Source organism: Crinia signifera, chromosome 5 (genome assembly GCF_055691185.1).
Source record: "Crinia signifera chromosome 5, ASM5569118v1, whole genome shotgun sequence".
NCBI lineage: Eukaryota > Metazoa > Chordata > Amphibia > Anura > Myobatrachidae > Crinia > Crinia signifera.
Window position 1 is genome coordinate 199,505,586 of NC_139221.1, and position 17,863 is coordinate 199,523,448.

At 44.4% G+C, this 17,863-nt stretch overlaps 1 protein-coding gene across 1 annotated transcript in view; it reads right to left on the minus strand.

Annotated features, from left to right (window-relative positions):
* The window catches only part of TMEFF1 (transmembrane protein with EGF like and two follistatin like domains 1), a 209,251-nt gene extending 192,277 nt beyond the window's left edge, over positions 1 to 16,974 (minus strand). The window contains exon 1 of the mRNA XM_083188421.1: positions 16,234 to 16,974. Within this exon, the coding sequence (XP_083044547.1) occupies positions 16,234 to 16,483 (250 nt within the window). The 5' untranslated portion in view covers positions 16,484 to 16,974. The remainder of the gene's footprint in view (positions 1 to 16,233) is intronic.
* Positions 16,975 to 17,863: the final 889 nt, after the last annotated feature.

Genomic DNA, 17,863 nt, shown 5'->3' on the forward strand with positions numbered 1-17,863 from the left:
TGGGGTCCCCCCCACAGCCGAAACCAGCACCAGGCTGAAGGAGCCGGGGCCGGTAATTAAAAATCAGGGAACCCGACAAATAGGGGTTCCCCGATTTTTAACAACCAGCCCCAGGCTCCAGGTCCGGGGCTGGTTCCCAAAATACGGGGGACAAAATGACTAGGGGTCCCCCGTATTTCAAGAACCAGTCCCAGGCACAACCAGCCGACAGGGTAATGCCACAGCCGGGGGGAGACTTTTTATGCAAGTCCCCCCGGCCAAAGCATTAACCCTACCGACCAGTCAGCCTGGCCAGGGGCCCTGGGGGAGTGGGGACCCCCCCAATGAAGGGGTCCCCCCCCTCCAGGACTTACCTGACCAGGCTGAAGCCTGGTACTGTCCCCGATGCCCCTGGGCGGTGGGCATCGGGCTGATTATGTTGTAAAAATAAGGTTAAACTATTGTTTTTTACTGTGGCACTACAAGTGCCAGCAAGCCTCCCCAGCAAGCTGGGACTTGGAGAACCACAAGTCCCAGCCTGCTGGGCATTAAAGGGCCCGCTGGCACTTGTAGTTCCACAGTTAAAAAAATAGTGCACAAAACACACTGACACACTTTTAAAATAAAACTTTATTACATACAAAGCCCACACATACTAATACTTACCTATCTTCTTCCCATAGGTCGCCCTGGTCCTGTGTCGTCGTCTTCTGGTCCTGTGTCGTCTTCTTCCTCCATGTCGACCGTCGCTGTCGCCGTCCGGATCCGACGAAATCCATTTGGGAAGCTGTGGAAGGAAACCATACTCACCTGTCCCAGCGCGACGTAGTCCAGGTAAGTGTCTTGGCAAAAAAACAAACCGACACCCGAATCCAAGCGGACACGACGGAGACGCACGGTGTTTGTTTACATCGTGCGGCTCCGCCTCCCGAATGCCGCTATTGGCCGCCTTGCGGCCTAGCGGCCAATCAGGAGCCGCTAGGCCGCAAAGCGGCCAATAGCGGCATTCGGGAGGCGGAGCCGCACGATGTAAACAAACACTGTGCGTCTCCGTCGTGTCCGCTTGGATTCGGGTGTCGGTTTGTTTTTTTGCCAAGACACTTACCTGGACTACGTCGCGCTGGGACAGGTGAGTATGGTTTCCTTCCACAGCTTCCCAAATGGATTTCGTCGGATCCGGACGGCGACAGCGACGGTCGACATGGAGGAAGAAGACGACACAGGACCAGAAGACGACGACACAGGACCAGGGCGACCTATGGGAAGAAGATAGGTAAGTATTAGTATGTGTGGGCTTTGTATGTAATAAAGTTTTATTTTAAAAGTGTGTCAGTGTGTTTTGTGCACTATTTTTTTAACTGTGGAACTACAAGTGCCAGCGGGCCCTTTAATGCCCAGCAGGCTGGGACTTGTGGTTCTCCAAGTCCCAGCTTGCTGGGGAGGCTTGCTGGCACTTGTAGTGCCACAGTAAAAAACAATAGTTTAACCTTATTTTTACAACATAATCAGCCCGATGCCCACCGCCCAGGGGCATCGGGGACAGTACCAGGCTTCAGCCTGGTCAGGTAAGTCCTGGAGGGGGGGGGACCCCTTCATTGGGGGGGTCCCCACTCCCCCAGGGCCCCTGGCCAGGCTGACTGGTCGGTAGGGTTAATGCTTTGGCCGGGGGGACTTGCATAAAAAGTCTCCCCCCGGCTGTGGCATTACCCTGCCGGCTGGTTGTGCCTGGGACTGGTTCTTGAAATACGGGGGACCCCTAGTCATTTTGTCCCCCGTATTTTGGGAACCAGCCCCGGACCTGGAGCCTGGGGCTGGTTGTTAAAAATCGGGGAACCCCTATTTGTCGGGTTCCCTGATTTTTAATTACCGGCCCCGGCTCCTTCAGCCTGGTGCTGGTTTCGGCTGTGGGGGGGACCCCACGCCGGTTTTTTTTTTATTTATTTATTTTTTCTATTTTTTTTTACACCTTGCAGCCCGCACGGATCTGACTGATCCGTGCAGGCTAAAACGCAAATAGAACAGGAAAATGGTGTTCTATTTTCCTGTCGTATTTGCGTGGGTGTTTTACACCACTAAGCAGCCGTATTATCAGTACGGCTGCTTAGTAAATCAGGAATCACCATTCTTTTGAATGGTGATTTCTGTCGTATCCTATCGATGGTGTAGGGCATTCGTATTTGTAACTACAAATACGAATGTTCCATCTTTAGGACTACGAATTGTTGTATTTTTGGGATTGTAAATCCCGAAAATACAAATTCGTAAAAAAAAGGTGTATTTCTCCCTACGAATACACCTTTTTTCTACGAATCCATTTTGGTAAATTTCCCCCATTATGTCACACACCATAATGCTCATTATTCCACACACCATAATGCCTAATACATATTATGCCACACACTGTTATGCCCATTACGCATTATGCCACACATCTAATGCCCATTACACATTATACCAATCACTGTAATGGCCATTAAATATTATACCACACACAAGAATGTCCATTACATATTATGGCACACACCATAATGCCCATTACACATTATACCACACACCCTATTGCTTTCTGCATCTTCTCCTGGCGGCACCAGTGTTCCCAGCACTTCCAGGTAACGCTATACAAGCAGTGGCATAATTGTAAATTTTGCACCCCCCCATGACATTTTAGTGCCGCTTACACACATAATGTCCCCTGAAGTGCTGCTTACACGCATAATGCCCCCTGAAGTGTCGATTATGCATAATGCCCACTGTAGTGCTGCTTCATAATGCCCCCTGCTGTGCCAATTATACATAATGCCCACTGTAGTGCCACTTCATAATACTACCTGTAGTGCCACTGCATAATACTCCCTGTAGTGCTGCTGCTTATTGCCCCCTGTAGTGCTTCTGCTTAATGCCAGCAGTAGTGCCACTTCATAATGCCTCTAGTAGTGCTGCTGAATAATGCCCCCTGTAATGCCACTTTATAATGCCTGTAGTAGTGCCAGTAAATAAAGCCCTCTGTAGTGCCGCTGCCTAATGTCCCCTTTAGTGCTGACTCAACCCTGTAGTCATGGGCCTCTTCTGCTGCTGCAAGCATGAGAGCGGAGGCCAGCACCTCAGGCTTCCCTCACCCCTCCGGTGGCTCTCCGCCATTTCAAATATGGTGCCTACTCGTGAGCCAATCGGAGCTTGTGGCCCGGCAGCCATTCACCGCAAGCTCTGATTGGCTCAGGAGCTGCCAGAGGGGTGGGGGAAGCCTGCGGCTCTGCTCTCCACCTCCTCTCATTGGTGATGGGCGCCATAGGGGTAGGGGAATTATCAAATGTGGCAGTGCGCAGCCGGGGATGTGAGGTGGTACGGTTTACTGGCAACATATTTTTTAAAGGTATGCCATACCACCTTACTTGAACTACTGATTAGCACTCATATACCATCTTTATCAGGATGATGGGGGATGAAATAAGGTTTGAGAATTAGAGAGATATATTTTGTTAGAGTTCTGCTGCAATCATTTACACTGCAAAACTAGGTTAATTTTGCTGGGTAATTGATTTCTGCTTAAAAAAAAAACCCTGAGAACGCTCACATAAACCTCACATTATCTGATTCTGCCTAATGGCTGCAGGACAGGTAAAATCTGCCAACCCACCAGTGCCAGTGAGCCAGCTGCAGTCCAGGATACTGCACAGCCTTCACTGTGATTGGTCGTGACTTCACATTGGGAGTCCCGGCTGCCAGTCACAGATACACAAGACAGTCCCATTGGGAGGTGTTTTTTCCCTCCGGGCAATAAGCAAAGAGCTGGCATCATGTAGAAAGCCACTTCCTGCCTTACCGTGCATCCCAACCTGGCTTCTATAGGATGCCTTTGTCTGACGGCTATTATCTATTCAGACAGGGGGGTAGCTGCAGCCTCCCTGACACATATAAGTAGCAACCTACGCTACTCACACCCCATTACATTCCCCTTGATGGGTTTATTCCCTAGGCCACCAGGAGACACCTTAAAAAGCGACACTACACAGATGCCTATGAGTATGCCTGTCATTTATAGTTGTGAATCATATTTCTCACATAGATTTTAAAGAAATATTGACTTCTTGGGTGTTGGTTTCCATAATTATAAATATCTCATTTAACATTCATTAATATGATATTTTAAAGTAAATTTATACTATAATTTATAGATAATCCAATAGTGTAATTTGTGTATCTTCCTTGCTGCCAAGATCATGGGTTCTCTCTGCTCCACTCACTGGTGAATGCATTCAAACCTGGCAGTAGCAAGAGACGTGCATTGGTTACTTTTGAATATTGGGCCATGCAGTGACAGCTCTGATGGTGTTGGGACTAGCAGTAGAATGGGCATGCATCACAGCCGCAGTGCACTTATACCGAGGCACCTTTGCGATGGCACTTACAGTGGGGAATGAGTTACAAAGTTATTGATGGAGGAGGTCTTTGTAGGATGAAACCTGGAGGGTCTGTAAATGCCCAGGCATGTTAGGACCTCAGGGTTTGTCTTGGCATACGAATGTGGTCTTGTTTATGCATCAAACATGGTGCCAGGGTACTGGCCCAAGGCCATGGAGGCACTCAGGTAGCCGATGTTCCTCGCATCAGCAGTATGCAGTTGCTGAGAACAGAATATGCAGTTGCTGAGCATGCCGTCATGGCTTTGGTGAGTGTCTCTGTTCACTTCTGGGTGGCTGCAATGCTTTGTAGTTCACTGTAAAGTATTGCTGCGTCTGCATTGTGACCGCATCTGAATCAGGCCCCTTGTGCATATAAATTGACAGCTATAGGTCATCATATCATGTAGATATTTGTTTTCATTTAATATTATGAATGATAATGTATGTAAAACTGCCTTCACCTTGCATTGAACTTGCTAAACTGAATTTACTTGGCAGTGAATTTCTGAGTCAATATTAGTGTTCATTATTTGTACAGTTATTTGCATTTTTCAGATTACAAACTTTCCTCCACTGTATACAGATTCCCATCGACATCATTTGCATTAATTTCGACATAAGGCATATGGAAACTCATTGCACTTCATTTGGCGAAAAAGAAAAAAGAAACCGAGAAATCAGCGTGGAGATCTCTGAGAGCAGACTCCAAAACAGTGTCATCAATGTGGGACTTTCTGTTACAGATAACTTGTAATAAATAATTCAAGGCACTGGGTGAATCTTTGTACTGGCTGTCTGTTTTCTCTAGCCCCTGAGGCTTGCATGCAGGCAGCCTTACCTATTCAAGTATATATCTTTACAGAGTTATTGCAGAGAAGAGAAAAAGCAAGTGCTGGTCCTAAAGTGTCAGAAAAGGTACAAAATAAAAGTTTGGAGCTCAGGCTAAAGTGGCAGGTAACTACAGAGATTGCAGAGCTGGGAGTATAATGTAAGAAAAACAAGGGCTGCGGAAAAAGGTTCAAGCTTCAAGACAAGAATAACTTTCTAGCACATAAAACCAGAATTGATGACCTACAAGGCATTAAAACATTGCTCTCTCCTACCAAGGCACTTGTTATCGGAAGCTAAAATGACGCCATTTGGCCTAAATGATCGCATGCTCATAAATGTACAGAGGTTGATGTTCAGAAATGTCTGTTAAGCTCTTTTGCGATGGCAGCCAAGTGGCTGAGAAGAGCTGTGATATTTGGATGTCCATTCATGCTTCCTGTATGTATGAAACTACTCAGTGCCAGACAGGTTTAGAAGCCATTCCTTCCACTCACAGTTATCTTGGTTAATCATTTGTTGTAGGATAACAGCTTTGCATTAATTAGCATTTTTATTACTGTTGCACCTTGGAAGGTGTGTCTGTGAGCATGAAAAAATACTCATTAGGAAATTCAGAGCTCCTACATGTATCTAGACCTTGGCAGTACCACAAATCCAAGTAATACCGGTAGATCTAGTGCAGTGGTTCCCAATTTTTTTTCTCTCCTGTACCCCTTGATTAGGCTTTTCATTTATAAGTTCCCCTTCCTCTCAATTTAAAATATAAATATGTTCCGTACTTATGAGTAAAGTGGTTTGAGCAGTATGTGTATCCCTATGCGTGTCCTTCTATTAAGGAGTAGCGGTGGAGTAGTGCGTGGTCAGGAATCGGGTCCCTCTGTGTCTGGCAGCTGGCTGAGTCCTGTCTCTGGGGTTACCGCTAACGCTTGTAGGATTTATGCAGCTGCCTCCTCCACCTGTGTCAACACATTGCAGATGAACACTGATGTCTGAGGGCAGTGCGGGCAGCTCCCAGTGGATTGCTGGTCAGGCAAAACAGACATAACCAAAAGTGACGCAACAAGGTTCATCTCCTCATCAACTGGAGTCTTCGGCCACCATCGGGAGACTTCTTCCTCTTCTTCTGCCAATACCAATATTATTTTCAAGTTCCCCAACCGGTCTGCAGTAGACCTAGGGTTGCCACCTCAGGCATCTTCGATTCCTGGAGATTTCCCCCCTCACCACCTTCATGTGCGCACGTGCTCCCGGAAAAATGGGCGTGGCTTTGTAAACGGACGTGACCTCATCGGAAAAGTGGGCCCGGTCTCTAATACAAACATGTATTTAAGTGCCTATTGTTACATTTAATAACACATTTCCCCTACTGACAACTCCTACAGAGATACCTCCTACATCCTCCCCTCACCCTGACACCAGTGACAACAACTTCACAGCAACCTCCCCCACCCCTTCACTTCTCTAACATGCATACCTGCCCCAAACACTGACCATCCACTCACACAAATCCCTCCCCTCCACACTGGCCTCACTATTTCCTCAGCTGACAGCACAGATGGCTCTGCCCTGGGACTGATGCACAGTAGCAGCCGCTTATCTCTCCTCTGAGCCTCAGTTTGGGTGGAAGTGCTGCTGCAGCATCCTAAGCTGTTGGCTGCACAGTGCTCCTCTGTACTCTCCTCTCCCTCTGGAGGTGGAGGGAGCTGTGGGGTGGGCAGCAATTCCCAAGTGCTGGAGACGCACTGTGCATGCCCTGTGGCCTTTCTGGCACCAGAGCTTGTGCTCTGCCACAACCACCCTCCCTATGCCCCTCACAGTGTGCACACTCAGTTGGGAGGCTGTGGAGGCTTTCAAAGTCACCCAGATTCCGGGAGAATCCCAGAATCCGGGAGATTGCAAAAATGGCCTGGAGGGTTGCCACCAATTCAGGGAGTATCCAGGAAATCCTGGAGAGGTGGCAACCCTAAGTAGACCCCTTAAGGTACACGTACCCCAGGTTGGGAACCACTGATCTAGTGCAGAGGTTCTTAATTTCAGTTTAAAGTACCTCGCACAGTTTATATTTTCCAGGTGACCCGTGGATTTTTATAATGTATTATATAATCAGTGCTATTTTTCTGGTGGAATGCTACGGACCTGAAGTTCTGATTAAAAATTATGAACGGCGCTCCGGAAGCTCTAATCAGTGGCGGTAAAACTCTCCTGCATGCTGCGTGGCGGCCGGGTGAATGGAGTTCCAGCGACATACACATTGATGCCCACACTTCACGTTACTGTGCATTGCACATCCATGGTGCAATGCGCGGCCCATCTGAGATGCGCGCACTCCCGTCCGCCTGCCTGTGAAAATACACAACCACACCCGAGACCTCCACACTCAACAGGCACAGTCAGTGCTGTTAGTGGAAGTTGAAAGTGAGTCTGGAGGCCTTGATAAGCAGAGGCTGAGCTGGTGAAGAGGTGCTGCTGGAAGTTCCACAGAGGTACTGGCACTGCTGACAAATGAGCATCATGGTGTGTGGCATATGTATAATGGGCATCACAGTGTGTGGCATAGGGATAATGGGCATCACAGTGCCATCTCACCTATATAGAACCTCCATCAACTTTCTCCTCTATGTTACCTGACCTACTGGTGTAACCTCGACTCCACCAATCAGTACTCAGCACATTGTCCTGTGACCCCTGGGGTCTCTCACCATAGAGAAGCATGGGGTAAATGCATGCAGTTGAGAAAGTGTGAAGTGTGCCATGGCAACCAATCAGATATGAAGAAACATTTATCAAGTGAATTCTTCAAAATGTAGATAGCAGCTGATTGATTGCCATGGCACACTTCACTCTTTTCACCGCTTCATCCATCTACCCCCTGTTTGCAGAAGTATTTGTTGCATTAGTTAGACTGGGTCTTAAACGTTTAGGCAATGTGAAAGCAGCATTTTAGAGGAGGGAAGGAATTGCTTTCCAGAACCTTAATGGTAATAATCATTTAAGCAGTTTTAGGATACAATAGTCCCAGATATTATTTTGTTTGTTCTAATAAGTTGTGTCTAGCAGCTTATGCGCACAGCGATCCCAGGGCCCCATAGCTTCCACCCCCACTTACTTATACAGATCATATACTGATCTTGGTGACAAAATTCCACATATTAAATTCACCTCCAAGGCATCACTTTCCTTAGATAAAGTGAATAGTTGGCATGTGTAAGTCATATTAGAAATATTTCAGAGCAATATTTAACAATGTGATGAAATTAAATATTGTTTTCATTTCCATGTTAGAAAACTGCTCAATCAATGGTTATACATTTTAATTTATTTTTTCAAAAAACAAGCTGACATGAGCAGAAACTCTAATGACAGATCTTATATACAAAATGAGATATATTATAAAAAAACAATTGCTGGCAGCAACATCAATCAGCAAATGATCTCACCTAATGACCTAAAGTAAATAGCTATCCTAGCCTCCATCCTTACAAAGGACCCAACTTCATTGCAGCTTTCTTAGCCAGCTGATAAAAATGATCTGATACAAATCTTCACTGGTGCAGAGAATCAATAATTGCTCATAGCTCTAAGCCAGTGGTCCCTTAAAATGATTTTCATAGGGAAAACACAGAACATCTAAGCATTTAAGTAAATTTCCCTTTCAATTACCCTAGGAAGTGATGAAAAGGCCATTTATTAGGGCAAGCCTCTCCCCCCAATGGAGGATACCAGAATAACCATTTATTTGAACTTAGAAAAACAGAAATAAAATATTTAACAGCAATACAGAGTCTGTCATAAAAGTAATGAGACTGATTTTTTCACACCATGCAGAAAAGGTGCATGGCAACGCTGTAGGTCAGGATGGGTTAGGGGGGTGTCTCAGCTACACAATCCTATCAGTGGCAGTTGCCTGTAAACCTTAAAGTGTATGGATCGAGCTGTATGTGTCCTTTTTTTACCTCTGTCGAGGTTCGAGACGGAGCACACCATTGAGCAGCTATAAGCAATCAATTTTTGTGTTAAACTCAGGAAAACTGGATACCAAGATGTTTGCCATGCTTCAAAAAGGCCTTCGGGGGGGAATCCTTGTCCAAAGCCCAAATTTACTGCTGGTTTAACTTCTTCAAGGAGGGTAGAGAAGACGTTACAGACGAACCTCGCTTATAAGCTGAGATGAGCAAAATGTGGACAAGGTGCACAATGTTTTTAACACTGACCGTTGTTTGAATGCTAGAATGGTAGCAGAAAAAGCTACTGTGTAAGAGATTGAGACAAATAAATTAGCGATGTGAAAGGTGTATGCCCGATTGGTCCCTAAGATTTTGACTCATGATCAACAAGACAAGCATGTGGCTATTTCCTGCAAACTTTTAGAGCATGTGCAAAGTGAGCCTTTTGACAGAGTGAAGAAACTTTGATCTTTGGGTATGATCGGGAGCACAAAAAGGCTACCTGGGTCCTCCATCACGACAATACGCCGGGTCACACATCGCTGCAAGTGAGGGAGATTTTGGCCAGGCACAATGTGACAATGCTGCCTCAGCCACTCTACAGTCCGGAACTGGCCCTGGCTCACTTCTTTTGTTCCCCCAGATCAAATGCAGCCTGAAATGACACCAGTTTCATAGACAAAGTGTAAGCGGCCACAACAAGGGCCCTCAAGGACGTTGCTGTTAATGCCTTCCAGGGTGGTGTACCAAGCTTGGCAGACACGCTTTCAACTGTGTATCAAGGGTCATACGTTAAAGATTATTAATCCAATGTATCTGAAAGTACAATAAATAGTTTTTCCCGGATATAGTCTCATTACTTTCCGAATTCATGTACGGCTTATTTGTAATATATGTTTATTGAAAGATATAATTAAGATAGACACACTTAAATGTTTGTTTTAATGAAAAGTCCCCAACACAGCCATAAGGACTCAAACTACTGCAAATACAAATAACTTTATTGATTAAAAAAGACTAAACGCATACCTCCCAACTTCCGTCCGGAGGAAATAGGGACGCGAGCGTCCGGAAAGGGGGCGGGGCGTATGCAAATGAGGGCGCGGCTTATGCTAATTAGCCGCAACCTCATTTTCATACGAGAATAGACGCTGTGCGCATGCGCACAGCGTCTATTCTACTAGATTGGGGGGTCTCCCAACTGCCACCCCCCGCAGCGGGACAATGTCTGCCGCGGGTGGGACGTCGGGACAGGACCCGAAAATCGGGACTGTCCCGACGGAATCGTGACAGTTGGGAGGTATGTAAACGCACTACACAATATCAACAGCTAGGCCTCAGAGCTGCTACCAGCTGAATAAAGTTAGCAATATACTGGCTTAACATTAGTTTGTATACACTGACTTGATCCTAAACTTGCACAAACAGTTTTACTCCTACAGTACCTGCACTTTGGTAACATTAAGGTTATTTGTCAATGTACCAAGTGGGACACATGTGGACACTTTGGTTGTCAACCTTGCCTATGTTGACCATAAGCTTGTGTGGACCTTATGGCAGTGTCAACTTAAGGTATGTTGACCCAGTCACTGTCGACCATTATATACATATAATGATATATATATATATATATATACATTTACATATACACAATTCGAGTATTTCATCACCAGGGACTTTGTTATTTATATAGCCACACTTCAAAAAAAAGTGCACCTAGGTGGGTTACGTACTCTCCCACACGTCTAGATTTCCTAAAATTGAAGAAATATGGCTGAATGAGGATGTTTCTTGCGTCATCATCATAAGCGGAGTTAAGAAAGTTTTGCTATGGCTACATGAATGTGTTCTGCCACTTCTCTGATACCATGAAGTAGGATATAAAGTGCTGAGCATAATCACACTATTTATGTGTCTCTTTTGAAGGATTAAAAGGAGCGAATGTGAGATCCTGGGCACAGACGGAGGAAAACAACATCAGTAAAATATTGAAGGATCTTCATTTAAATGAAACAATCCCTGTTTGCATACTGCTACCGATTGGCCAAATATTTATCATTTAGATAGTTTTCCATTCCATTGCTGCTCATCAGACCATTCATACTGAGCTGTTAGTGATAGGTGGTGGGATGTGACTGGCTAACTAACATGCTACTAGTTCACTTTTGTAGCAGCCTGTAAATCTATACCTTCTTTCTTATAGAACAAATGTTAAAAGGAGCTCATGTTCTTTCTGTTCCAGGTTCCTTGAGTTATACCTTGAACTGAAATAATATCAACACATCTATCATCACTAATATTTTACCTCTAGGACAGACTGGAAGGATAAGTAGACATGAGTGATATGTGTGTTGTTACACTGGTGCTAGAGCAAATATTCACATAAGTTAAATTGTGTGATAACTGGAAATATGTACAATACTCATGTCTACTACTGCAAGATGTGCAGATGCCCCTCCTGCCCAAATGGTAATGTATGAGTATTTATCTACAGTCTTTTATTATTACAAACTGTGCATTGAAATTATACACTTGCTTCATATCAATGAGCCTATTTATCACTAATAACACTAGGGATAGTATTCTCTCACCATTTGTCCCTTTTTCTCTAATTCATCCACCTACGCAGCTGCGCAATACTAGTTTGCCTTGGTGGTGGCCAGGAGCAGTAAAAGTCATAATTTTGCCAGACAATGTACAGATGTACATGATATCCGGTCCAGTCATGTGCAGTAGAACTGAAATCTCTTATGCTTTTTCTAAATTATAAAAGATTTTTAAATTAATAGGCATTAATAAAATCCTTTATCCCAGTGGTTCCCAAACTTTGGGTTTTCATGACTTTTTCAAGGCACCCTTAAGCCAAAATAATTAATATGGGTAACAAGATGGCCTGTGTGAAAATTCACATGCATATAAAATACGATTCATTTTATAGCAAGGTTGGTGATTTGTAGTAGGATGAAAGAAGAACTGCTTCATTTGTAGCCATTTCGAATAGCTGGGCAAAACTGATCATCCTAAGTGGCCTACAGACAGGGAGATGCTGAAGTTCTGAATGATGTGTCAGCGCTGTGTGCTGAACGATCTGTCAGGGCCGGTGTTCTCCAGTAAGAACACTGGTCCTGACTGATTAATATCCAGCATGGTGTATATTAAATCGCCGGGCAGATGATATGGCCCCTACACAGGTAGCGATGTCCCCACCCTTGCATCTCTTTGTCCCTACGCCTCTCCGTCTCCCAGTCACTGCTGCACCTCTCCATCCCCATCATTCCAACACATCTCCATCCTCCCCATCACAGCTACACCTCACTGTTCCCCATAATATTAAAATATATATATAAAAATTAAATAATCCCCAAACCTGCACATTTTGTATCCTAGACAGTAGATGGGCGGCAGTCGATGGTCAGGTGGGTGGGCGGGAGGGCGATGACCAGGTGGGCTTCAGGGCGACATCAGGGCCATGGCCGGGCAAGAGGCTGGATTCTGACTCCTACCCTGCAGCCTGCACACCAGGCCCTGCCGGCCCAGGCTGCATATTGCAGCGGGGGGAGCAGTGCCGTGGATCGGATTGCTGACAGAGATTCCATCCGTGGCTGGAGGGGGTCCCTTTCAGAGTGGGGGGCCTAGGGGTACTGACCCCCAAACCCCCACCTTAAACCGGCTCTGCCACCCACCCTCAGCCCTATAACCCCCTACTATGCCTTCTATGCAGCACTGTCCTGGACCCACCACCCCCTTGCCAGCTTCAACCTTTCCATGTGAAAATGACTTATTATACCACTCCCCCTGTACCCCTGTAGCTTCCTACTGTGCAACAGTATCTTCCTGTCAGGCGACATTTGTGCACACTTCTGCACCCGCCAACGTCTGACCCCAGGCACAGGTAAGCGCCATCATTCCTCCCCCCCCCCCTCCTGGGGCCGGCTGACTCTCTGACTCGCTCCCTCCCTGTCCCCCTCCTGTCGCTCATTCCTCAAACCCGCCCAGCGCTCACTCCCTGCACCTGCCTAGCACTAATTTCAGGAGGCTGCTTCTAGGGACACTGGTGCCGTGGCACCCCTGTCACTGTGTTGCGGCACCCCAAGGAGCCACAGCGCACAGTTTGGGAACCACTGCTTTATACAAAAAAAGACATTGTATTTTCATGAATTATCTTCTGTGTGGAAAGAATAGTTATTGATGTCAGTGAAGACTTGCTGAAAATGGTACAATGGTCATTGCCAAAACCTGTTGTAAACCATAGAAACAAATCCAATGTGTTGATTTGCTAGCATACTTCACAAAATGAAAGCAAGTGTATGCCTGTTACTACCTGTTTTGCCATTGTTCATTGGCATCTCTGAGAAGCATTAATAGCATATACCCATTGGAAATTAAGCAATGTTGAGATTTTATGTAGTATATTAAAGGAAATAGAAATGTTCCACAAATACAAAAGCAATGGTCCATGGATAATTTCTGCATCAATTTCCAAATCACCTTATATTACACAAATGCATTACGCCTTGTAATGGTAAGGGAACATATCACATAACTTTACTCTGTATTGTTTTTTACATTTGCATATGTTTCCCTAAAACTTTTTACAGGACTCACCTAAGCACATCTAGACCACATGTAAAACACATGCATTTTGTATATTCTTACTTATCAGATCCATATGGCAATATGTACTACCTTATTTTCTGATTCTACATTTGTATTTCTTAATATCCAACCAATCATGGGCAGTGGAATGCACATAGTAAGCTCAATTGCTAAATAGAATTGTATTATAATTGTTTAGTAGGTCAGGAGAAGAACTTTGTTACATTTAAAATTTAAAATAATTAAAAAATTATTTAAAAATGTAAAATAATGTTCTATTTTATTTCAAATGTACGGAAAACTAAGAATCATACGCTCGCTTTCTAATGCAATTTATTTTAATTGAAAGTGTTTAAAGGAAGAAAAGGGTTGTAATACATAATATAAAATAATATATATATATTTTTTTTTATATATATATATATATATATATATATATATATATTTTTATTTGCAAATTACGTGTTTTGATTTTCTACACTGCTACAGGGACAATTTAAGTGTTGTGCTTAAGTGCTAGCAAGCACTGAATTGTCTTTTTAATTGCTGTATATAAATCAAATTTGATCAAAGATTAATATAGTTATTAGAACTTTAAAACAGCCCTTTAAGTATTGATTTTATAACCTTCGACCACCAGGTCAGTTCATGCTGAGCCTATCTTCAACCTGAGAGTATCGCAGACCTTTCAGTTAAAGAAGAATTATTTTGCAGGGTCTCACAGTAGGGCACAGGATAAATGAATCCTGGTAGTTCATTTCTTTTTTTACAATGTGTTCAAATGACCTATATAGATTATTAAAGCAAGCTGTTAATATCTGCTAACATTTGCCTTTACAAAACTAATTAAAAAAAGAGAAAATATGACGCATCAATAAGACTGAAATAGAAGCAAAACACGCCGGCCCCACATAAAATACAGTTAATGAAATCCAAAATATTGAATCTAAAACAAGCATACATGAATATAATGGAACTAGTTACAAGGATGGATATTACCTTCCATCACTTACACTGGGATTGAAATATAAGACCCTAATAGTAATATGCCAGTGCAGACTGAATTATATAATGAAATACCACTTGTATAAATGGGATTTTTCTTCATGAGATTGTGTGATACTGTCAATAAATTTGTTTCCAATGAAAATTCTTTATGTGCCTACGGCACAGCAACTAAACCAGGAACTGACAAACACCATCTAGGCACAACATGAATCATTATTTAGTAATTCTGGATAAAATGAGATCAAACTAAATCAACACTGTATTGCATAATTCTACTAGAATGAGTCTATATTCTCGCATTAATACATATTAGGTTATGCTTTGTAGCCATAACACTTGATAAAGAAATACACAATTAATGAGTGATTAGCATATGATTCAGTTATTATGCCAATGATGAACATCCCTTAAGGGACAAAAATAAATGAACCCAACAGGAATTAACGAGTTTAACCAAAACTTCATATTAGGTCAAGTACACATCAGCGCAGACTTACACCAATAAAACCATAGTCAGCATTAGAACCATAATAAATGAATAATTCTTACAAGCAATGTTATCCTTTCATGAATTACATTAAAGTAGGAGTGCTACGATGGGCACGGGGACCCACTGATGTGATCACAAGCAGACAGAACATGGACTTTCTGCATGAGAGGAGCAGCTGCTAAGGCTTTATTTTATTTGATCTGCCCAGAACAATCATCTTTCTGTGTCAATTCCAGTCCTAAGGGTTTGGTCACATGGCACAATCTGCACTCATTTGGCTACTTCTTCCTAGCCCCTGACTTATGCAGAAAGTGACACAGAACGCAGAGACACCCCAGGAAAATACACCAAGGGGTGCGGCTTACTTATTAATGACTACTGCCATCCACCTGCCAGTGCCCAGGCAGTCATCCATCAGCTGCCTTCATACTGTAACAGCACATAAGGACCTGCACACCCTTTTGTTCACAAAGCACCGATCTGACAGGAATATGCTAAAACAATAGTGTTGGGTGGTAGGGTGGCCCAGTGCTCTTTGTTTCAGAGAATAGGCTAAGGGATCACAGATACATATATCAAAGAAATACTGTAAAGTGTGGCACAATCATATATTTCTGAAAATAAATGGTGTCATTTCTAACGTTTACATTCACAATATTGTGTATAAAGTATGTGATTGTATTTAAAATAAACACATACCATGAATTTTTATTGAAACATTTAAGAAAAACTAAAAATCTTATTGTTCATCTACTGTAATTGTGTGTGTGTGTGTATATATATATATATATATATATATATATATATATATATATATATATATATATATATATATATATACACATCTTCATTCATTGCCATTGTACTGTGTGTCACATAGTAAGAGCTGTATGTACATATGGCTGCATACACAGATGTCATGATCCAGCAAGCAGGCACGGAGCGGTGGGTGACATAATGACTGGTATACAGATGGGTTGCTTACCTGAGCAATTGATGCCTTTGCCTTTGCCATTGTGGCACTCGCTGGGCAGCTGGTTGGACGCCTGGACGCCGGAGAGGGCTAGGAAGAAGACAAACACTGAGGATGTGGACCAGAGAGTGAGAGATCCCAGCAGCCGGGAGGCAGGATGCAGCGCTTCCATGGCCGAGGAGCAGGATGCTGCTGCAGCTGGTGTGAGATGATGCTGCCGGGGCGAGAGAAGTGCTAGGTTGCTGCGGCAGGCCAGGAGCATCAATAGCGCCAGGGAGCCTTCCCCTGATTCTCCAGTACAGAGGGGCAGATAGTATTATGCATTCCTCGCAGACAGCAGCCTTTCTGTCACTCCTGCTGGGGCTATGCCTGGCTCACCCCTGTGATAACATACCCAGCAGCAGCAGGAGAGTGATGCCCAGTGATTGTCACCCGCATGCATATAGGTCAGCGTGTAATGCCACCCCCCGCAGCTGCACGCACACCTCCCCCCTAGACCCGCACCGGCTTCTAATGATGAACAACGGGATGCAAGTCAGCCATCCTCAGTAGTGTGTAAGGAGTATAGGAGTACTGGGGTACCCTCCCAGTCCTATGTGTGTGTGCCCCTCCCTTCCTCCTGCTAGTCCGCACTGATTGCCCCTTGGCTGCCTTGGCCGGGGTATTGTTCCGAGCAGCACAGCTTCTGTCACCAGCCACGAGATGGGTGCAATACGTGTGGCTTCTGGCAACAACAAAGGGAGTGAGTGGAGCAGGAGGAGGGAGAGGAGGATGATTAGGAGGAGGAGGAGAAGAATAGGAGGGGGGGCACGTGACCAGCCCCCACGCCTTCCTCCAACCTCTCCCCTACATAACAAAAAGTAAACACATGTCACAGTCATCACGGAATTAGCAATGAGAAGTATTTCTCCCCTCCGAGGAACAGAGAAGCATGTCGCTTTCAGACTACAATAGACATTATAATCAGGAGACACAGCCATACCCAGCAGGACTATCAGGAGCAAGAACCAGCAACGCAGGCCAAACAGTAGTTATAGCAGTAAGATAATCAAGAGCAGCTATAATATACACACATGTATACTGTGTGTGTATATATATATATATATATATATATATATATATATATATATATATATATATATATATATATATATATATATATAATGAATACCTAGGATTATTACTACCTTAGCAGCAGCACATTCTATTCACCACAGTGCCCAGAGATCTGGGGAAGAAGCAGGACAAGGACTGAGCAGGTCTGATACATAGCCTGCATCTGTTCGAGAGGGACATAATGTACTAAATGGGCTCTGCATCTATTCTGTGGATCCATTCAGTGGGCGGGATTCATTAATAATCCCCGGTGCACATCGCCGGCATTCGCATAGTTAATAATTGCATATGCAGTAACATATGCGATTATTAACGCAAAAGCGATGTGCACCGGGTCCCCACCTCCCTGCCGGAACCCTTACACGGTTGTAAGGGCTCCGGTTCCTCCTCCCTGCACTCAGAAGTGGTGCAGGCAGGAGGAAATCACTGGTCCGGGCAGCACAGCAGGAGGCTGCCCGGACACAGGTGAGGGGGTAGCGGCGCTGATCGGCGGGGGGGGCGCGAAGGGAAGCCCATAGGCTTCCAT